Genomic DNA, 24,520 nt, shown 5'->3' on the forward strand with positions numbered 1-24,520 from the left:
AATAGACCCCATAGTTGTAATCATGAAAGAAACTATTTTCCTAGGAATAGCGGACTTCCTATTAGTAATCCCATTAAAGCACACTGTAGACTGCGTTTCATCAGCCTGAAATGAAATGAGATGACATGAGAACAAGAGGTTGTACTCAGCTTTATAGCAAGTGTAATACATGTGACATATACTGAGTTCTGCCAAGGTATGGGAAGGGTTACAGTATATCTGTGAATATTATTACTAACTTCTTTATATAAAGCAACTTGTATTTTAGGTTTGTGGCCCCTTTAAATGAACCTTGGAGAGGGTGGAGATAAGTGATGTCATTCAAAGCTCTACCACTGACTCAAAACCTTCCTGCCCCCAGCTACCAGCTTTATAAAGACAGAAGTTAAGTTAAATTCTTCACATTTCAGAGGTAGACATCTACAGAGGTAAGTGACTCCCTCTGGTTACAGGATCTGCAACACTAATTACTGAGTGCAGAACCTGAAACTGCCTTTATTTCACAGAAATATAATTTTCATTGTCCAAGGAATTAATAGAAGCACCCAAGGAATAAAGCTAACAGGTCTGTACTGAATTTCAGGAGTATACATCTTGTGGTATATATTTCAATGATACAGTGGGATTTTTCTCTGGTCTGTTTCTCAGTATATAGGACACAGTCTCCAGTGTATATATCACATTTATACATTAGGACATTTCTCTGTTCTCTATCTCAGTATATAGGACACAGTCTCCAGTGTATATATCGCATTTATACAATAGAACATTTCTCTGTTCTCTATCTCAGTATATAGAATGCAGTCTCCAGTGTATATATCACATTTATACAATAGGACATTTCACTGGTCTGTATCTCAGTATATAGGACACAGTCTCCAGTGTATATATCACATTTATACAATAGGACATTTCTCTGGTCTGTATCTCAGTATATAGGACACAGTCTCCAGTGTATATATCACATTTATACAATAGGACATTTCTCTCGTCTGTATCTCAGTATATAGGATGCAGTCTCCAGTGTATATATCACATTTATACAATAGAACATTTCTCTGGTCTGTATCTCAGTATATAGGGCGCAGTATCCAGTGTATATATCACACTTATACAATATGACATTTCTCTGGTCTATATATCTGAGTATATAGGACACAGTCTCCAGTGTAAATATATTTTAGCTTGTTATGTTATGCACTCTGTATGTTGTTTTAGTTATTGCAGTTCTTTTAGAGCTTTGTATTGTTAGAAAATGTGTATATTAATTTATAGCTTATTATACTTTGCATGTTAAGGATGCTAATGTATAATATATGTTCAGGTCAACTATTCCAAGATAAAGAATCTTAAGTGTCATTTTGTGACAATTTACATAGTTGGCAACATTTAAACAGTTTCCAGGGACACTTTGCTGCTGAGTGGGTGGATATAACGCACAGTAATGTCTCGGAGGACCTTGGGGCACTGCAATCCCTAGCATTTTAAATTTCTCTCCTCTTAAAAAAATAGTAAATTATAAAGCCCAGAATAGTAGAATGGATGAAAAGAATTGCATTTGCCATGCAGAATAAAATGAATTTGGTTGGTTTATATTGAAAAATATGGACATTTCCAGGGACTAATCATTGTCCTGAAAATTAGGAACAGTTGGCAAATATGCATTTGTAAATTACTTTGGCTTTGTGTTATTGGTGATATTGGTTATTTTAGCTTTGTGTTATTGGTGATATTGGTTACTTTACCTTTGTTTTATTGGTGATATTGGTATTTTAGCTTTGTTTTAATGGTGATATTGGTTATTTTACCTTTGTTGCATTGGTGATATTGGTTATTTTAGGTTTGTTTTATTGGTGATATTGGTTATTTTAGCTTTGTGTTATTGGTGATATTGGTTATTTTAGCTTTGTTTTATTGGTGATATTGGTATTTTAGCTGTCTTATTGGTGACATTGGTAATTTTAGCTTTGTTTTAATGGTGATATTGGTTATTTTAGCTTTGTCTTATTGGTGATATTGGTTATTTTAGCTGTCTTATTGGTGATACTGGTATTTTAGCTTTGTCTTATTGGTGATATTGGTATTTTAGCTGTTTTATTGGTGATATTGGTTATTTTAGCTTTGTCTTATTGGTGATATTGGTATTTTAGCTTTGTCTTATTGGTGATATTGGTTATTTTAGCTTTGTCTTATTGGTGATATTGGTATTTTAGCTTTGTCTTATTTGTGATATTGGTTATTTTAGCTTTGTCTTATTGGTGATATTGGTTATTTTAGCTGTCTTATTGGTGACATTGGTAATTTTATTAGCTTTGTCTTATTGGTGATATTGGTTTATTTAGCTTTGTTTTATTGGTGATATTGGTATTTTAGCGTTGTCTTATTGGTGATATTGGTATTTTAGCTGTCTTATTGGTGATATTGGTATTTTAGCTTGTCTTATTGGTGATATTGGTTATTTTAGCTTTGTCTTATTGGTGATATTGGTTATTTTAGCTGTCTTATTGGTGACATTGGTAATTTTAGCTTTGTCTTATTGGTGATATTGGTTATTTTAGCTTTGTCTTATTGGTGATATTGGTATTTTAGCTTTATCTTATTGGTGATATTGGTTATTTTAGCTTTGTCTTATTGGTGATATTGGTTATTTTAGCTGTCTTATTGGTGACATTGGTAATTTTAGCTTTGTCTTATTAGTGATATTGGTTATTTTAGCTCTGTCTTATTGGTGATATTGGTATTTTAGCTTTGTCTTATTGGTGATATTGGTTATTTTAGCTTTGTCTTATTGGTGATATTGGTATTTTAGCTGTTTTATTGGTGATATTGGTTATTTTAGCTTTGTCTTATTGGTGATATTGGTATTTTAGCTTTGTCTTATTGGTGATATTGGTTACTTTAGCTGTCTTATTGGTGATATTGGTTATTTTAGCTGTTTTATTGATGATATTGGTTATTTTAGCTTTGTCTTATTGGTGATATTGGTATTTTAGCTTTGTCTTATTGGTGATATTGGTTACTTTAGCTGTCTTATTGGTGATATTGGTTATTTTAGCTGTCTTATTGGTGATATTGGTTATTTTAGCTTTTTCTTATTGGTGATATTGGTTATTTTAGCTTTGTCTTATTGGTGATATGATATTGCGGAAAACTGTGATATATTTTCCACTTGTCTTGGTCACTATTTTTCACTATTGAATATATGGAGTATTTACAATATTTCCTTGTGGGAAGTATGTTACTTCCTCTGGTGATCCAGGAGAAAAAGGTACCCCAATCAGGGGTAGAACGGGTATTGTCGGGCCATATAGCAAAATTTGAGTAGGGGCCCGGCGATGCTGTTCTTTCCTCCTAAACTCCCCGCACCTCATGTGCTGTGAGGTGCATGTGCTGGCTCTGACAAGTCCTCTGCTCTGCTCGTTTGAGAGCTAAGAGGCTGCCACAGGGTGAGTGGGGGCCACAGAGAGGGGCTACTCAGTATTCAGATATAAATGTGAGAGGGAGCTGAATCTACCTAGCTCAACTCGTATCAAATCGTATTGATAAAATAAAGCTCCCTTGATTTGTCTGCTACAAGTAATAGGCATTGCTTTCCATGCCAGCTTTAGCACCCCTGGATGAGCACCTATCTCTGACCGAAGCTCTATGTGTAAGCTCTGAAGGAAGGTGTCAGCTCTGTTCCTGGCAGTGCAGCCTGTGAGGGAGCTGTGTGTAGTTAGGAGTGATGATAACCCTTGTGGAAGGGGGAGATAGCTCTTATCAGCTGTGGTAGAAGATCACACACTATACTCACTGTAAACAGACTGAAGCAGCTCCCAGAGTGAGTAATAACCAGGACTGAGGCTGCAGGAAAGAAGGTTAGTGTCAGAGGACAGTACAGGATGCGTAATACCCTAATTGAATGAAGTACCATGTTTATATAATATCTATGTAAATAATAAAATAATATTGTACATGTAAGTGTATATGTGTGTATACATATATATATATACACACACACACCATATATACTCGTGTATAAGCCGAGTTTTTTCTGCTGAAAAAGCCCCCCCTCGGCTTATACTCGAGTCAATGAGTTTTCCCAGTTTTCTGCGGTCCTCGGCTTATATTCGGGTCGGCTTATACTCGAGTATATACAATATATATATATATATATATATATATATATATATATATATATACATAATGGCATTAATGGACCGCCCGCTGTAACATAAAAGTGTTTTAGAGATATTTAGAAACCACCAGTACTCTTGTGCTTTTATAGGGTCAACAAGAAGTACTTTATTCCCTAGGTGCTTTCCAGAATTAATTGAAAGACAGCAAGTTCATTGTGTGAGGTGATGCTTGTATCCAGGTGTGCGTCACCTACACTGACAGCTGTACATTCCATCCATAGTGACTCAGGTTTTGTCATTGTTCTCCAAATATAAGATTATATTTTGCAGAAGAAAAATGAGCAGCAGTCGCTTACTTGTACATGTCTAAGACCTGGTGCGCAGCAGAGGAGGGAGACATACAATGTTCACTGGTATAACAAGCTGCCAGCAGTCTGTGTTAAAGATGGAAACATATTTATTGTGACATACCAAAACATAATGCATCAGCAGCTGCTGTTTCCATCCAGCTAGACCTGATGCATACCTGATACATGATTCTATTACAGTCAGTTCACACGTATGTGTTGTACTACTTATAGCAGTACAGGATGCATGTGAACCAAATGTAAATAGGACTAATATCCTGGATGCCTATTCCCTACTTGTTTCAGTAGCTGATCTGGACAATGCTAAGAACCATGGATGTATGATCCTCTGTTTCGTAATCATTGCTGCATCATTACTATGGACTGTGTCAAGTACACAAAACATAAACCAGAAGAATGTCCCCTTTAAGCTTCTATAACCAGACTCTGAACTAGTCAGCTTACTAACAAGATGTGGTAGTGACTCACAATTATGTTACCCAAACATTCATCTGGTCATAGCGGGGCTACTTGGATGTAATGAAGCAGGACGGGGGCATTGCCACCCTCTCTACAAATAATTCAGCATTGCTTTGAACACGATTACAGGAGGCTCTGATTAGGGGTCTATTTATTACCCTTCGTTTTTTTAGTAGAAACTTTTCAATCCTCTTCGCATAGATTCGGATTGAAAAGTTTCTCATATTTATTAAAAAATCAACACAGGAACAGCCGTTCCGAAAAATGGCTGCTCCTATGAAGATTATCACTTACCTAACACTGTCTTTTCTCATGCGGTCCTTCAGTGAAGTTCTTCAGCTTTTAACATCCCTTGTGCGCATGCGCTGATCGCAGAGCAGGTTAGTGTAAAATGATAAAAGACTAATTAGCATGTGACAGGGAGGGATCACGTGATCCCTCCACACATGCGCTGTGAGCAGAGCTGTTTTCAGTGAAAGTTTTCAATCACGTTAATGTACACCAGCTTCAGATGGCGTACATTAACATCATGGAAAACTTAGTTTCGGCCATTAGTATATAGCATTACTGAGCACTTCCCATACACTGTTATGGGGAGTGCTCAGAAAAACGATGAGAGAAGCATATCTGAGATATCTGCTGCGATGCTATAATACAGGGGTCGGCAACCCCCGGCACGCGTGCCAGAGGTGGCACGCAGCCCCCTGAGTCCTGGCACGCCGGCTGTCCGACTGTTCTGAATGACAGCCGGAGAAGAGCTGAACTGCTGCGCTTGCGCAGTAGTTCAGTGCCGGCTGTGCAGTTCCTCCCATGCACTTTTGCGGACTGGATCACTGCTAGAAGAGGTAAGTATAAAATTATATAATTTTTTATTAATTTATTAGTGTCCTAAAAAATTTGTTTATGCAATTCTGAGGCCATAAGAGTCGATGGGGCATTACTGTGGCATAAAATGTATTGGGGGCAACTGTGGCATATTATGTGTTTCTGGGGGCAACTGTGGCATACTATGTTTCTGGGGGCAACTGTGGCATATTATGTGTTTCTGGAGGCAACTGTGGCATATTATGTGTTTCTGGGGGCAACTGTGGCATACTATGTGTTTCTGGGGGCAACTGTGGCATATTATGTGTTTCTGGGGGCAACTGTGGCATTTTATGTGTTTGTGGGGGCAACTGTGGCATTTTATGTGTTTCTGGGGGCAACTGTGGCATTTTATGTGTTTCTGGGGGCAACTGTGGCATTTTATGTGTTTCTGGGGGCAACTGTTGCATATTATGTGTTTCTGGGGGCAACTGTGGCATACTATGTGTTTCTGGGGGCAACTGTGACATACTATGTATTTATGGGGGCAACTGTGACATACTATGTATTTCTGGGGGCAACTGTGGAAAAGTATGAATTGGGGGCACAACTATGTGGCATAAGATGAATTGGAGGCACAATTATGAGGTATGATGTGAACTGGGGCACTACTGTGCGGCATAACATTTTTTTTTTGCTGGTCCCTTACTGTTAATATGATATTAGCCTCATAAACTGAGAAATAATTATATATATATATATATATATATATATATATATATATATATATATATATATATAGCCGCCGAGAGGGGAGGGGGTGGCTACAAATTACCTGGGCCTGCTTGGTGGCCCGAGTCCCCTCTGGAGACCTAATTTTGAAAGAAAAAAAAATATTTTAAAAGTCCTTTTTTTTAAAAAAAAAATTATTGAGTGCAGGAGAATCGGTAGTGGCTAAATCCCCTTCAGCTCAGGTACCTTCAGACGCCAGGTCATGTGACTGCAGTGGTCACATGGTACTCGGTGGGCTGCTGGATATCTTCCCATGCTGTGCAGTGGAGAAGAAGGTGTGATGGAGAGGGGCATGTGTCACTAAAGGTGCTGGGCATAGGGGGGGCAAGTGTGATTAAAGCATGAGGGGACATATGTGAGCAAAGCTGCTGAGCAAGGGGGCATGTGTGAGTAATGCATCCTTCTGTAAGAGGGTGGCCTGGTGCTTTTCACTTGCTAGACATGCCCCCAATGATGTACTGCCACACCCCAATTGTATGACCACTCGCATGGGAAAAAAATGTTGTGCCGCCGCAAAGCGGCGGCACAACATTTTTTTAACTATGCTTAACTATAAGGGAGGACCCATGGAGTTGCTGTACTGGGGCCATGAATTTCTCTAGGCAGCTCTGTATGTGTATGTGTGTGTATATATATATATATATATATATATATATATATATATAAAGCAGCAGATAGATTAAAACGTGGCGCTCAAACACAGAATATGTGAGTAGAAATTAATAAATATCCAATATAGGAAAACACTTTCTTCATAAGATAAGGCAGCCTCCCTCCCAGATTACGGATGGTACTCCGATAATGAATAAATCAATATATACACAGATAGGAGGATGAAATGGCGCCAATATAGGTAGTGTTAGCTGGTAACAATCACCCAGACAGTCAATAATTGCTGATATGCAGAGTATGAATCTTAGCAAGCTGGTACAGTCATTATTCAACAGCTTCCAGATACTCCAACTATATACCGAAATGCAGACAGAGAAAAACAAAAGATGTAGTTGCAAAGGCACCCGTGATGTACAGTAAATAATAGGTGGCAGCGTACCAAGTAGATATAAATAAACAGCTTATCTGTGTCAGAATAATCTGAACGTAGTCTCCAAACAGCCAAGTGAGTCAGGAACCGATGTGTAAACTGCTTGTGAAGATATATTATATCTGGATCATCAACCACAGCAAATTCACTGCTTGCAAACTCCACTCAGCAATATATATATATTATAAAAGCTTATCTGTAATCCTGTAGTACAAGGGATACTGCTACACAGTGTCTTTTGTTTTTCTCTGTCTGCATTTCGGTATATAGTTGGAGTATCTGGAAGCTGTTGAATAATGACTGTACCAGCTTGCTAAGATTCATACTCTGCATATCAGTAATTATTGACTGTCTGGGTGATTGTTACCAGCTAACACTACCTATATTGGCGCCATTTCATCCTCCTATCTGTGTATATATTGATATATATATATATATATATATATACACACACACAACTGGCACACCTGGGCTTGACTAGATTTTAGCCGGCATTCCGATAGAAAAAGGTTGCCAACCCCTGCTATAATACATAGTAATTTAGTGATAAATCCCCGAAAACAGCAGTTTTTGCGGATTTCACAGGGGGGGATAGCTTTGATAAATAGGCCCCTAGGTTTGTTACACACGGGGAATGCTATTATAAATATAGAAGCCAAACAGGCACTTATGGGAGCTCATAGAATCGTTTATTCAGGTCTATACATCGGACCCTTAACAGCGACTATTACAAAGAAAAAAGTCTATGATATTTGGGGGCAAAAGAGACCTCGAAATGGGAGTCGGGAGGCGTATAATAATATATTTTTCTACTTAATATTTGATTGCATTAAATTTTCATGATATATATAAATATATATTTTAATATTTTGTACTTTAGGACATTGTTTTCCACTATTCAGCATTTTACTCTGTTCATGTTCTAAATTCTGAAACTTCAGTACTACTTTCATACATGTGTTACCCCACTTTAATGTTTGTCTGTTGTGCTCAGTTCCATCGGTCTGTACTTATGTACCCAAGAATCATGCACCACCTACTTTCCTTGCATCACTCAGTGTTAATGCATGTACCACAATAATGTTTGAAGGAAACACGCCTAATATGCCCACTTCTACCTTACATCACACACAGCTTGGAAAAAGCCGTAAAATTTCCCCATAGTTGCTGCAGTCTTATTATTACAGTAGTTTTTAAGGTGAAGAAGAATTGCTGGGCATTGGCATATGTACGTACAGAAGTGGTACTGTGCAGTTGGGGAATATGAATTAAACATTGTAAATGCTTTAGAGATTGAAACTGCCACAAACATATTTGAAACTGGTGTTTACTCTACTCTGCTCCAATAATTTGTTACATTGTGTTTCTCTATAGCTAAAATTATCTCTTAAATTCTTTATTTACTGTCTGCTCTACTATCCCATTACCGGCTTCCTTACACTTCCCTCTGCCTATTACTGTCTGATTAATTGCTTCCCTGCCTTCTTGTATACTTTGCACATTCATCCCATCTTCTTTATGTCTATATAACTTCCTTTTTATGAAGTGCCTTCCTATTCTTTTCTCTGTGCTGTTGGGGTCCTCTCTCCTCCCATAACACGTCGCTCCCGCTTTCTATCTCCTTTCTTTCTCTCCGCTGACTAATCCTTCAGTAATGTTGTCCTCTCTGTCTCTCTCTCTGCAGCTGCATCAAGTCTGCTGGGAGAATAAAGAGCCACTGAGAGAGAGCCTGTAGCACAGCTAGAACAATGCAGAAGGTAAGTGGACCAACAACGGTCACATAATATAAGTAAGATAACGGGATTTCACAGTGCTGGGATTGTATCTCAAATCCAGTGATCTGGAAAAGATCACATCGTGCTGGGTATAACTACAGTCTAGTGATCGGGATAGGCTACCACAGTGCTGGGTTTATAATGTTCAGTGATCTTCTGACTACAGACTATCAGGACAGGATCACACAGTGCTGAGATTATATATAATGTCCAGTGATCTCCTGACTGCAGATTATCAGGACAGGATCACACAGTGCTGGGTTTATATATAATGTCCAGTGATCTCCTGACTGCAGATTATCAGGACAGGATCACACAGTGCTGGTTTATATATAATGTCCAGTGATCTCCTCTCTGCAGATTATCAGGACAGGATCACACAGTGCTGGTTTATATATAATGTCCAGTGATATCCTGTCTGCAGATTATCAGGACAGGATCACACAGTGCTGGGATTATATATAATGTCCAGTGATCTCCCAACTGCAGATTATCAAAACAGGATCACACAGTGCTGGTTTATATATAATGTCCAGCGATCTCCTGACTAGATTATCAGGACAGGATCATACAATGCTGGGTTTATATATAATGTCCAGTGATCTCCTGACTAGATCATCAGGACAGGATCACACAGTGCTGGTTTATATATAATGTCCAGTGATCTCCTGACTGCAGATTATCAGGACAGGATCACACAGTGCTGGTTTATATATAATGTCCAGTGATCTCCTGACTGCAGATTATCAGGACAGGATCACACAGTGCTGGGTTTATATATAATATCCAGTGATCTCCTGACTGCAGATTATAGGACAGGATCACACAGTGCTGCTGGTTTATAAAGTATTTAGATCACAAAGTAAACATGGAAAATGTTTTTTTTTAATTGAGGTGTAAATCCACTTTTATTGAAATACATTTATGCAGAATGTCAATGGGGGGGTCTCAAGAAAAACACTGGGAAAAAGGGTTCAGCATAGAAGCCTCAGTTTCTTACAGCCTCATGCCATATATACTGTTATCTATGGAGCTCTCTCTGCTGATAGATGTCCTGGGGCTAGATTTACTAAACTGCGGGTTTGAAAAAGTGGGGATGTTGCCTATAGCAACCAATCAGATTCTAGCTTTCATTTATTTAGTACTTTCTACAATAAGACAGCTGTAATCTGATTGGTTGCTATAGGCAACATCCCCACTTTTTCAAACCCCCAGCTTAGTAAATCTAGCCCCTGGTGTTTTTCTCATGTTGTCTCCTGCTGAGAACGCTGAGAGACAATTTTTTCCTTGTGGACGAACTCTAATGACAATTTCTCCTAATGGAAAACCCTGAATAAAATCAAGATGCATTTTTTTCAAAATGCCATGTAGAAGAAAACATATTTCTATTAGAAAAAGAAAGTGATAATCTAGAATATACTCATTATAACTAACACTCAGGGGGCGATGCAATTAGATGCGAGGTACCGCAGGAATCTCCTGTGATCTGTACACAAATACCGCAATTACAGTACCGAACATATCTCATACTTGTCAACTTTGGCAACTACTAATCCGGGAGATCGTGAGGGGGGGTTAACGGATCACAAAATTCGGCCATGCCACTAAGCATCAATCACATTTTCTAGCCAATTACAGCAGGGGGCGGGGCAACAGTGACATGCAATTTGCAGCCCCACCCCTTCAACATTTTACTATTGAGGTGGATAGGAACCAGGAGGCTGCTCTGCTTGCCCGGGAGTACTCCCAAAAATTTGGCAGTCTCCCGAACAGGAGAGTAGGCAACTATGACATATCTCTTATTTGTGTTTGCACTTCTGAGGTATGAGCAAAAATGAGTGAAGATCGTTACCTGACACATCCTGCGGAAGCCCATCATACAAGGATCCTACGGAACCTCACGGCTAATTGAATCGTCCCCTTAGTAGTTGTGTAATTGTGTCTGGCCATGATAAACACTGAAAACAAATATTTCCAAGATTTATAAATCGATGACCAAACCACTTCAGTTAGCTGTCCTAAATGTCATCTGCCAGGAAAGTGGTTGTGTTACATATAAATATATAACAGTTGGTGTGTGAGGCATATTTGTGGAATTAATGAAGACGTTGAGAGATGAAGAAGAAAATATAAGATCACCTAATTTTCCTTCCAAGTTTCTCCGGCTCTGAGCCAGCTAGAAGTTTCTGTAGAAATCTGAAGGGTCACACCAGGCCTGGAGTAATGTTTTTCTCTACTTTATAACATAAGCTTATGAGTCATCTGATGATGCATAAAGATTCATGGTCTACAGCATACAGGGCTGTAATTAGATCTATCTGTGCTCTTCATCTGTCATAACCATCGGGTGCATCTCAGAGGATTCATTCAGGCATTGTAGTCCAGGCCAAGCAAAGTGACATGTTATCTTTGCTACTCTATAATTGAGTCTGCTTACAGTGATGCTGCTCCACCTGCCAGACAGGTGTTGGCTTCTCAACAGAGTAGAAATGATATCTGCAGGGGTCACATCATGTTTGTTGCTACAAAGTTCTGGACTAGGAGGAGGACTTAAGTGCATTGCAAAATGGCATCGTAATAATCCTTCTCTCATCGCCCAGCACGGTGGCTAAGTGGTTAGCACTTCTGCCTCACAGCACTGGGGTCATGAGTTCAACTCCCGACCATGGCCTTATCTGTGAGGAGTTTGTATGTTCTCCCCATGTTTGCGTGGGTTTCCTCCGGGTGCTTCCGTTTACTCCCACACTCCAAAAACATACTGGTAGGTTAATTTGCTGCTATCAAATTGATCCTAGTCTGTGTGTCTGTGTGTGTTAGGGAATTTAGACTGTAAGCTCCAATGGGGCAGGGACTGATGTGAGTGAGTTCTCTGTACAGCGTTGCGGAATTAGTGGAGCTATATAAATAAATGGTAATAATAATCATCGCCCAATCCCTTCATTCCCTGCCTCTTGCCTCCAGCTCATTCGTGCATTTCTTTCCGCCACGGGGCTGGCTGCATCTGAATGGAGTGACAGAGCTGTGAGAGTTGTGCCACTGCGAGGACAGGACAAAGACAGTCATAAGTGCATACACACTGCAGAATTGGAATGACATTGTTCCATCATTGAGCGAGATTATTAGTTCAGTTTAATGGTCTCGTCCAATGACACAAAGGACATTGAAAAGATAATCGTTTATCGTGGCAGGGTACACACTGCTGTGATATCGGGCCAACCAGTTGTTTATCGTCTGATTGGCCCGATAATCGTCTGAAAACACTGCAGTGCGTGCCCAGCCTAACACAAGATTAAAGGACTACTACCATACAGTTAGCTGTATGATAATATAAAATGTTAAGACTAAAGGGTGGGAAAAAATTAGCTTTAAATGTGAGTTAGCGTTAAAGATAAAAAAAAAGTGACAATTTGCATATCTCTACCCACATTTCCTTGGTGCTTCACCAAATGGCATGTTACTCCTTCATCAACCGTAAAGTTATTTTGCTATGTGTTGACAGATGAGGCTGTGGGCAGTATGAATGGGGTATCGTGGGACAAAAGTTTTCAGCAATGGCTTTTGGTGCCCTCTTGTGCCATTTTCCCTAGGACTTCACCCCCCTCACTGTCAAACACAGCAACAAGGCTTTGTGTGAACTCTTAGTTGCAAACTATCTAAAAAAAAAAAACAATGTAATGCATAAATCCTACATCAACATGTTGTTTCCCTAAATACAGCAAACAAAAATTGTGTTATGGGGACTCATAACTTACAGTATATTTAAGACCCTTATTTTTGGCTAATCATTTGCTCTGTCTTACTTTTCCATGCAGGTTCATATGTCTCCTCTTGGCCACAAAGCCACGACGGTCATCCTGATGCTCATCCTCGTCCAGGTCTTATCTTCCATGCAAGAGGTGAGAGGGTCTAGGACTGAGTCCTTAACCTTAGGCCAGAGCCTCGGTTAGGTTTGTAGGTTTGCAAACCACGGTGCAGCTTTGCATAATGTATTCTTTTTTTTATGACTTTAGTGTCTGAGTATTCTTATTAAAATACAAATAATGCTTACAAAGTTAATACGACAGCATAATAGTAAATGATGCACCAAAAAGCCAACAAGATAGCGACCCATTGTTGGTTCATGGTGGTTGGGTTAAGAGCCTCTGCTCTAGGAAAATCACGCTATGCCCCAGCCATTACGTAGCCACCATAGCATTCTCCATTAATCCTGGTAATCTCATGCCCCAACTGAGGTATAACCAACAAACTGTTATTGAAGGGCAGGTTCAATCTTTAAGCTTAAAGGAGTTCAATATGATAAAATTACATTCAGTGCTTGAACAGGGTTATTAAAAATTCGTATTTTTGCTCATCTTGGTAGACTTAACCCAAAACTTAATTTTAATTTTGTGTGGAATTCTTGTTTTAAAGTGTGATCATTTATTATTCATATGATATCTGACATTCTTTAACAAAGTCACTTAGTGTTGCAGTGGTCGCTATTTTGCTTGTCTGCAGACCTCCATCAAACTTAACATTTTGCTAAATATTATAGATCATGGGAAATAATTGGCATGATAAATGTTTCCTTAACATGGCAAAAGTTAAATAATCCTCCACTTATTTAGAACTCTATATAAAAGGCATCATCATCTTCATCATCATCACCATTTATTTATATAGCGCCACTAATTCCACATCGCTGTGCAGAGAACTTACTCACATCAGTCCCTGCCCCATTGGGGCTTACAGTCTAAATTCCTTAGCACAGACACAGACACAGACAGACAGACTGTGTGTGCTACTTATGTGATTGGAAGTAGTGAACCAGTTTAATACCAGTGACTTTAAGTTATTAGCAACATCTGTGTTTACGAACATTTTATTAACATGTGTGTCGGGTGTCGTCACATTGTGTTAATTGGAATAAGTTTATTAATACACATGCCTTTGTCCCCTGTATATTTGTTTTCCTCCTCTATAGAGGCATCTCGCTTCACAATGGGCTCATTAACGCCTGTGTCACTTCCTTTTTAGGTTGTTCATCATCGAGAGAAGAGAGGAACCAGGACATATAAATGTGATTATCAATAAGCCGTCACTTTGGGAGGTTCTGTTTGGGGGAGGGTGTGTGTGCTATCAGGGGTATATGATGTGTGAATAAAGTGCACCTCTCACCTAACATACTGTACCATATGTTCCAGAAATAATTACATTTGTAATAATTTACTGGTATGTATGTCTCCTCACTGTCCGTCCATATTGTCAGTGCTTTCTACATAAAGCTGAGGAAAGAGACAGTCTAAGCTGAAGTTGCAGTAATTGCAAACTAGTAAACTCTTTATCCAATTCATGAATATTGGTTCCACTGCAGAATGGCTGCTTCCATTGTGTGTAGGTGACAGGTACATTTTAAGGAATTTGTATTCCAGATAAGTTTGATTGATATTGTGGTTGGAAGCTATAGAGCAGGTATGGGCGTATGGAGTTTTTGGTGCCAGGGGTAAATGCAGGAAAGGGGAATATTGTTTGCTACATATGGGTTACCTCTCTTTTTCCTTCCCTATAGCCTTGTGCATGGAACGGCCCTCAGGAAGAATATTCAAGGGTGGAGACACCTGGCTGCGTCCTGCTGGACGGAGGGTGGAGTTCTGTCGCTGTGCGGATGGGCGGAGCAGATGTCACAGTGTGCCATTTACAGGTAAGAAGTGTGAACTGACCGTGAAGACGATTGGAGAGCAAGAGGCATAAGACTGACCCCCACAGATAAGAAAGGCTACTTGCTTTAAGTTTATTATTCATGTGTGAAATCGAGGACAAAGATGAGCTGTCATTTACACTAACTGCAAGTGAGGGGACGATTAGACAAATTATTTACTCACCTCTTTCAACAGACTGTGCAGAACCGCTCTGCTACAATGGGGGGCGCTGTCAGCAGGCTCTCTACTCCTCACACTATCTGTGCCACTGTCTCAGAGGATTCACTGGAGAGCACTGTGAAATAGGTATGGAAATGAGTATCTTTAATATTATTATTATTATGATTATGATTATTATTATTATTATTATTATTAACTTTTATTTATAGCGCACCACATGTGCCCTCCAGCACTGTACAGTGGGCAAACAACAAGACAGTACATGGTATAACAGTACAGTACAGTAAACCAATAATACTACAACTCTCAAGACAGCTACAGATAGCCTGGATGGGTAATGGGGTGCAAGGGGTATATTCAGTGCAAGCTGTAACCTGCGCCCAATAGCGTCGAAGAAACTAAGAGATTAAGAGCCACTGAAAGAGGTGCGAACACAATGGAGGAATGGGGTCAAGGGGTAGAGAGCCTAAGCAGGAGGTAGCTGGTGAGCAAAAGATATAGGTAATGAGAACCGGATGGATGAATGCCCTGTTCACTAGAGCGTACAATGTAAAGGGAAAGGGGCAGACAAATGGTTGACACATTGGGGTGAGCCAATGTATGGGGATATGAGGGCAAGAAGCAAGAGTGGGAGAGATGAAGGATGAAAAAGGGTGAGCTATACTACATGGTGAAATGGTTAAGTGGAGGACTGGTATGCTTTTATGAACAGGTGAGTTGTTAATGACCGTTTGAAGCTATACAGGCTAGGGGATAGTCTGATAGAACGAGGGAGATCATTCCAGTGCTGGGGGGGGAGCAACATGGGAGAAATCTTGGCTAAGGGAGGGAGATGGGGTTACCAGAGAGGAGGAAAGGTGATGGTCATTGGCCGTCCGGAGAGGGCAGGAGGGAGTATGTATGGAGATGAGGCTGGAGATGTAGGGAGCAGTGGAGTTGGAGAGGGCCTTGTATGTGAGGGTGAGGAGTTTGAAGAGGATTCTGTAGGGGAAGGGAAGCCAGTGTAAGACTTGGCAGAGAGGGGAGGCAGATGTGGAGCGGTGAGAGAGGAAGATAAATCTAGCTACAGCATTACATATAGATCGAAATGGGAGCGGCGGAGGTCTGTAAGAAGAGGGCTGCAGTAGTCGAGACAAGAAATGATCAGTGAGTGGATATGAGTTTTGACGGCATCCTGGGAGAGGAAGAGTCTGATACGAGCTATGTTGCGGAGCTGGAAGCGTCAGGATTAGGCAAGAGATTGAATGTAGGGGACAAAGGAGAGGGAAGAGTCAAGAATGACACTCAGGCAGCAGAGCTGGGGAACATAGGAGGTAGTGATGTTGTCAGTGATAAAGAGGTCGGAAGGGGAGAAGACTCTTGATGGAGAGAAGACAGTGAAATCAATTTTGGCCATGCTAAGTTTGAGAAAGCGTAAGGACATCCAGGAGGAGATGGCGGAGAGGCAACTGGACAGCCGAGAGGGGAAGGAAGGGGAGAGATCAGGAAATGAGAGGTTGAGTGTCGTCAGCATAGAGGTGGTACTGGAGGCTGAAGGAACTGATGAGGTCACCGAGAGAGGAGGTGTACAGAGAAAAGGGCAGATGGCCAAGGACAGAACCCTGTGGGATTCCTACGGGAAGGATGGAATGAGGGAGGAGGAACCAGAAGTAGAAACAGAGATGGAGCAGTTGGCAAGCTAGGAGGTGAATCACAAAAGGACGGTGTCAGAAAAGTCAATGGTGTGAAAAGTGTGAAGTAGGAGAGGGTCAAAGACACAGTGTCAAAGACCGCAGCGAGGCTGAGTGAAGATCATTGGTGACCATGGTCAAGCAGTTTCCTGGCAATGGAGGGTTTGAAAGCCAGATTGAAGAGGTTCAATGAGGGAGTTGTCAGAGAGGTAGCTGGTGAGACGGCTGTAGACAAGCTGCTACAAAGGGGAGAATAGAAAGAGAAATTAGGTGGTATTTGGAGAGTGAGGTGGGGTCAATATTTTGTTTTTTAAGAATCAGTGAAACAATAGCCTGTTTAAAGGATGAGGGGAAGATGCCAGTGAGAGGAATAGATTGAAGACGTGAACAAGGTCGGAGCAGGCAGTGGGGAGAGGCAGCAAAGGAGGTGAGATGGGATGGGATCCAGGGGGAGGGTTGAGGGAGGGAGAGGATAATATAAGAGAATGAACTTCGTCACCCGTAGTGGGGGGAAGGAGCACAAGAGGCGTTGACTGGAGGGAGAGGAGGATAAGGTGATAGGTGTGTCATAAGATAGATGGGAGGAGATTTCATGTCTGAATTTTGGAAGTGAAAAAAGGAGAGAAGAGGAGGAAAAGTCAGTGGCAGTAAGGGAGGATGGAAGCAAAGGAATGTGTTGAAAGTGGCAAGATGGAGGCAGGGATCAGAGGACTGTGAAGAGATGAGAGACTTGAAGAAGGATTGTTTAGCAAGGGAGAGGGCGGAACTGTAGGATGAGAGGATGAAAAATGAAATGTAGGAAGTCTGCCAGTTGGGTAGATTTGGAGTGCCAAGGTTAGAGTTTAGAACGGCGAAGGTGGACAGAAGAGATGGGGGCAGCAAAGTCAAGAGCGGTGGTGAGGGTGTGGTTGTAGGGGGAGTCCGCCAGGTTGGGGTAAGCCAGAGTGGAGACAACAGTTTCAAGTGGAGAGGACAAAATGGCAGGATCAAGATAGCCTCTAGTAAGGGTTGATTTGGGCATGGGGAGAAGTGCAGGAGGAAAGAGTGAAGGAGAGGAGATGGTGATGGCGATCAGAGAGTGGGAAGGGAGAGTTGGAGAAGCCAGAAAAAGCACATTGATGGAAGAAGACAAGGTCAATGGAGTGACCGAGACAGTGGGTGGGGGAAGAGGTCCATTGTTAGATGCCAAAGGAGGAAGAAAAGGCAAAAGGTTTGATGAATGCTGGGTCAGTGGGGTTGTAAATGGGGTGTTAAAGTCAGGAGGAGGATGGAGGGGAGGTCTGAGGAGAGGTAGTGGGATAGACAGGCAGCAAAATTATCAAGAAATTGGGAAGTAGGGGCGGTAGATGACTGAGACACTGAGATGGAGTAGAAGAGACTAATAGAGTAGACTCTAGACACTAATAATGATCACGCTGCAATGTACAATGATTCTATCTCTATACACTGATTATAAAGACACTGCACTGTACTGTATAATGATGGTGAGTATCTCTATACAAGAATGATGCATTTTATAATGATGCTGAGTATCATTTACACAGATAATAAGGATGATGCATGGAATAATGAGTATCTGTATACACTGATAATGACGCGGCCACATCGCGTGTCACACGATGCTGCCACCGGTAATATTAACCTATTTTTGCATCCACGGGGGACGGGACGGGGGGAGGTGACCGGCCCGAACAGCCGTTAGACTGAGCGGTCCGGGGGCCCGCTGCCCCCCTGCCCGCCCCTGAATGGACAGTATTATTAAGCTGATTATCTCTATACGCTCACAATGACCATGTTGCATTATATAATGATTATTTGCACTATAAAATCATTTTATCTCAGGACTGATAATCGATAAGCAATGATAATGAACAGTAGAATAATGCCTTGTACCTCATTAACCTTTTGCAGACAACCTGGCTTCGTGCTATGAGGGCTCAGGAGGGACGTACAGAGGAAACCACAGCCGGACACTGAGCGGAGGGGTCTGTGTGAACTGGAACTCACCAGCACTTAATCAGAAGAGATACAACACGCAGCACAGAGAGGCGTTAAACCTGGGACTGGGGAATCACAACCACTGCAGGTAGTCTGATGGATCTACATTAGTAGAACTCTATTCATGCTTATATCGCCCCGTAGCAATATGTACAGGCCCCTAGCACAGGGGGCACTTGTTTTATTATACAACCAGGGATTGGAATCTGAGAGAGGTTGAGACAACGTATTTCTGCAGCTAGGCTTCCTGTTACATATACAACTGTGATAATCTATGTGTTTTTTTTAATATAGATAACTATGTATCCTATAGATGCTAAATGATATTTATCTGTCACTCACATAGTTAACTATATCTAACTAATCCACTGGATACAAAAGCTCACATTGGTTTTCCTGTTAACTTAAGAACCAAAAAATGTAAATCTTGAGCACAAGATTTAAGCTCATTCAGACCTCAATACAAACCATATGATTCTATCCAAGGCACTTCTCTAACAGACCAGGAGAATTCCTGTAAATGTGGTATAAATACAAGTGTAAAAGAACAGTAGTTTGTGCAATCAAACCGCAACATAAGGCATATAAATAATATCACATTGAAAGTTGATCTTAAATTATTTATAGCAGCACATAGAACTGACTTTTCAAATACAATCCAAAATAAATTTGGCAGAGTCCACATTAATGGGTCTATATTTATAAATACATTCCTCCACGCTGAGGAGAGGGCTCTCACTAGTGATGAATATCATAATCATCACCATTTAGTTATATAGCACCACTGATTCTGCAGCGCTGTACAGAGAACTCACTCACATCAGTCCCTGCCCCATTGGAGCTTACAGTCTAAATTCCCTAACATACACACACAGACAGTCAGAGAGAGAGAGAGAGAGAGAGAGAGACTAGGGTCTATTTTTTAATAGCAGTCAATTAACCTACCAGTATGTTTTTGGAGTGTGGGAGGAAACCGGAGCACCTGGAGGAAACCCACGCAACCACGCTGAGAAAATACAAACTCCACTCCAAACTGAACTCATGACCCCAGTGCTGTATATATGTGGTGTCCGATCCACGTAGACCACAGCGGTGTGTTAGCATTACTTATATGCATTCTAGTGTGGAGTAATTGTTATTTACACTTACATTTATATCATGTTTACATGACCACCTATATCACATGAGTTCCTGTTTAAACAATGTATGCTGAATTAGTAACGTCATTTGAAATTGTTTTTCATAATAAATTAATTCAGCCTAGGTTACTGCAATAGAAAAATAAGTAGAAACATTGGAATAGAGCATTATGTGTCACTTAAAATATCTAGTTTATGTCAACCAAAACCTGCCACAGCTGAAACGTCGTCATTGGATATAGTTGTATCCAGTGGTCGGAGTGGTGGAAGTGTATACGGGGGTATGCCATACCTCCACTTCTCCTACTACCTTCATTGTAAAACTATCAAATTCCATTCCCATTACATTTTCATTCCACCTCTTCTAAATTTCAATACCGCCACTTCTAAATTTCCACTTCGACCACTAGTTGTATATTATCCCAGATAAACAACTGTATGTATTAAAGGTTGTAGGATGGCATGTTTACACCAATAAATGAATATCATTTGAAGGTGGAAAGCCTCTTCAAATCATAAAACACTCATGTCTCAGTACTATGCAGAAGGTTATTTTGCCATCTCCAATATACACATATCGCCACCTGTAGACCATGATACTGTACTGCACTCCATTTAAATTAAAGCATCAATATATGTATTCCCTCATTTTGTTATTTAAAAGCTTCACGTTTTTGTATATTGGGAAAGACTTAGCGAACATGCAGATTTTTAAAAAAACACAATAGTTTCTCTTAAAACAAACTCTGATTCATAAACACTCGGCAGAAGCTTGTGTCCCAGGTAAGGATCTGCTCTCCTGTGGTTTGCAGTCCATGTTACCCACACAATTGGCATGGCCATGCAGGGAACTTCTGTTCTGCCCGTAGGAAACAATACAGGTGAACGTCCAGCATTGAGCGCTGCTGAATAGTATGTACAATAAGTGGATGTGATCTTTCACAGAAACCCGGATGACGACATCAGTCCCTGGTGTCAGGTATTTAAAGATGGAAAGTACACCTGGGAGTACTGCAGCGTGCCAGCCTGCAAAGCGGGTAAGTACCACCAGTAGATAACCAGTGATATAAGTAAAGAGGAACTGGCAGGAATCCTTTCCCATAACAAACATAACATTTGAGGAAGCTATGGATATAAAATAAAAGTAGTGTTTGTCTTAATAATGATTTGTACTTTGCAAAGTTGCCAACAGCTACTTTATTGGTCTTTCTGGTAAAAACTGGATTTGGTGCCAATTACATTATTACGGCAATAGAAATAGAATGGCAGGTATTTTTTGTCCTCCAGAGTAGGTACCAACCTTTGTACAATCCTTGCTAGCTAACCACAGCTAACCACACTACCACCCTCACCCCCCAAAAGACAAGTTTTGCCTTTAAAGCCAATGCTGCTTTATATTCCCCCTGCAAAGTCGCCGATTTTCGGTGACTTGCAAAATGCGCAGTTTCATACATTTATCCCCTGGACTTGTAATGTAATTTTACTAGTGGGAGTATTACACATTGATACATACCTCCCAGCTGTCGGCTTGGACATCCCAATTCGTGGGTACCGCAAAGGGGGTGGAGCTTTGTAATCAGTGTTGGTTGCTGGAATTTACTAGCATAATATCCTCAGCATCTTCCAGCCATGACAGGCGGACGGCACTTATAACTGGGCCACTAACAGGATTCACATCTCTGCTTATATAGAATTGTCACTGTCTGCTGTACAGTCGCAATATAAATGAGTGCTGGAGTCCTTTAACTGATATCTGTTGTTATTATTATTGTTATTGTTATTATTATTATTATTATTGATTTGTAATATATCACAGGGAACTGCAGTGGGGAAAGTGGGAAAATCAGAGCATGCATAAAACAGGGACATACAAGCAAGACAAAACAATACAGTCATGAAAACAAAGGGCCCTGCACACGAGAGATCTTACAGTCTAGTCGCTTTATTACAATCCATAAGAACTATTAATAAATGTGATTGAAATACTGGACACTTACAGCATCCCTATGTGTAGTCTTGTGGAATGGATGTCCTAAAAATAAAATACATGTTTTTTCCGATCAGCCGCACCGAGCTGTTATTCTGAGCGAGGAACAACGTATCGAGGCTCTCGGAGTGTCACCATCTCTAATGCCCAGTGTTTGCGCTGGGACTCGCCATTGCTGAAGAACAAAGCACCTACAGCCTGGAGTGCCAATGCCCGCAGCCTAGGACTGGGGAGCCACAACTACTGCAGGTAAAGGCATAACCCATGTGCCAGAAGCGAATTAGAGAGGTCAATGTTTCCTGAATCAATTTTACTTTTTATATATATATATATATTATACAAGTTAACCCGTGCATGATACTCATGCATTCTAGTCAAATCAAGCTACTTAAGGTCTTAAAAAGGTTCTTGTCATGCATTTGGGCCTAGCCCAGGCCTCAACCACCAACCACTCCCCACTGTCACCCCCGGCAACCACCAACCACTCCCAACTGTCACTTCTCCTTTAAGAAATATATATATATTTTTTTTAAAATCTTTATAAACACTTTTAACAATTAACAAATTAAATTAACAAATTAAAAACATCTTAGTATACCAAATTTCAGCCCTTTCTGAATTTTTTTTCCCACACACACTAAGAATTTAGTAGGTCAGTGTATAACTCCGCCCAGCAGGTGGCGCTGCAGCTTGGTTTTATTTTTTCCACACACACACAGACAGACTAACACAGGCCACTAGACATTTATATTATAGATATATATAATGTACATGACGGGGTGGGGGGGGTGGAGCCATGATGTAAACAAGAGGTGTACAACCTGTGAGTTAAGGTTACATTATTTTGGATGCCCTGATTGTCAGATATACAATATATGTCATCAGGAATTACCTCTTTATTGGTCCGAGACCAATGCCACATTTCATCATCATCACCATTTATTTATATAGTGCCACTGATTCTGTAGCGCTGTACAGATAACTCATTCATATCAGTCCCTGCCCCATTGGAGCTTACAGTCTAAATTTCCTAACACACACAAACACAGACAGAGAGAGACTAGGGTCAATTTTGATAGCATCCAATTAGAATGTTTTAGGGCCTTAACCGAAAAAAAGGTGAGAGTGGAGCATAACTAAATATGTGTGTTTATATGTACATGGCCATATCTGACGGCGGTCAGGTCTGATTGCTGTGGATAAACTTACACACTTTTGTTTATCTATAGTGCAGTAATGTCAAAAACATCCATTCTGCTTATTAATGGCATTGCATCGCCACCTTGTGGCAAGCTGAGGTTACTTCAGGTTGTAAAGCAGAAAAGTAAGGTGAATTTACCTTGATTTTTTTTTAATATACTACTTATAATATTGCTTTTTAACGCTGTTCAGAGGTACATCTCTTGCCTTGTATGATCAATAGCACAGAGAGACATTAAACAGACGTGTAAGTTATTAGACTACACTACAATTGAAAAGATCAAAATGGTCATCGCATCCTTTTAAAAAGCTCCAGTTATGAGAAATATTATTTATCATGTACTTTACATGTACCTACATGTACTTTACAAAAGTTATGCACGGCTTAGTCTCACTGTCGGACTGAGATGAATAAACAGTTTATGCTACTCCATCCCAACAACAAATATTAAATTAACATTAAGTAAATGAATGTCTTCCTTTTTGAGTCAGTTTATTTTGCTACTGGTATGTAGTCCTGGGGGTAAATGTATCAAGCTGAGAGTTTTCCTGCGGGTTTGAAAAATGGAGATGTTGCCTATAGCAACCAATCAGATTCTAGCTGTCATTTTGTAGAATGTACTAAATAAATGATAGCTAGAATCTGATTGGCTTTTCAAACTCGCCGGAAAACTCTCAGCTTGATACATTTACCCACTGCTGTTTTGTCTGTGCCTTTTCTTGCTCCATTAGACTCAAACATCTTGATCTACTGGGCCTATGTTGTAAGAGGGGCCTGGAACTTTATCCTTGTTAGGCTATCTACCCACCAATATTACTGTCATGCCGCAATAAACTCCAAAGTTGGTTTACTAAGGGCCCAGTACACCAAATAACAAATTTGGATTCTTTCCTACAAGGTTCTAGCACTCTACTTGTCCGTATTAGTCTCTCTTTACCAATTGGCACTAGATGTTGTAGACATTCAGAGTTTCCTGTGACCCATAGATTGTATGAGCTGGGCCCTCATTACTTCTGTTCTGTCCCATAGATTGTAAGCTTGTGAGCAGGGCCCTCTTACCTCTTTGTATCTATGTATTACCCAGTATTGCTTTATTACTGTTTGTTCCAAATTGTAAAGTGCTACGGAATTTGCTGGCGCTATATAAATAAATGTTGATGATGATGTTCTAGTATGTTATTGTAGGTAATATGCTTGTAACACAATCCTTTCAATGCGCAGCTATATGTAATACGCTGATAAACGTCCTAATGGATGTACATGAAATACATCTACACATCGGTATTTGTAAAATGCACAGCCGGCAGAA

At 40.4% G+C, this 24,520-nt stretch overlaps 1 protein-coding gene across 2 annotated transcripts in view; it reads left to right on the forward strand.

Annotated features, from left to right (window-relative positions):
- Positions 1-395: 395 nt before the first annotated feature.
- PLAT (plasminogen activator, tissue type) overlaps positions 396-24,520 on the forward strand; it is a 30,637-nt gene continuing 6,512 nt past the window's right edge. The window contains exons 1-9 of one of the 2 annotated variants that reach the window (XM_075207066.1): positions 396-428; positions 9,268-9,340; positions 13,171-13,254; positions 14,375-14,417; positions 14,907-15,038; positions 15,232-15,342; positions 18,798-18,972; positions 20,969-21,060; positions 22,088-22,259. In XM_075207066.1, the coding sequence (XP_075063167.1) occupies positions 9,332-9,340; positions 13,171-13,254; positions 14,375-14,417; positions 14,907-15,038; positions 15,232-15,342; positions 18,798-18,972; positions 20,969-21,060; positions 22,088-22,259 (818 nt within the window). In that variant the 5' untranslated portion in view covers positions 396-428; positions 9,268-9,331. Of the gene's footprint in view, positions 429-3,769; positions 3,858-9,267; positions 9,341-13,170; positions 13,255-14,374; positions 14,418-14,906; positions 15,039-15,231; positions 15,343-18,797; positions 18,973-20,968; positions 21,061-22,087; positions 22,260-24,520 lie in introns of those variants that run through there. The other variant, XM_075207067.1, reaches the window with a different exon arrangement.

Source organism: Mixophyes fleayi, chromosome 4, assembly GCF_038048845.1.
Source record: "Mixophyes fleayi isolate aMixFle1 chromosome 4, aMixFle1.hap1, whole genome shotgun sequence".
Classification (NCBI taxonomy): domain Eukaryota; kingdom Metazoa; phylum Chordata; class Amphibia; order Anura; family Limnodynastidae; genus Mixophyes; species Mixophyes fleayi.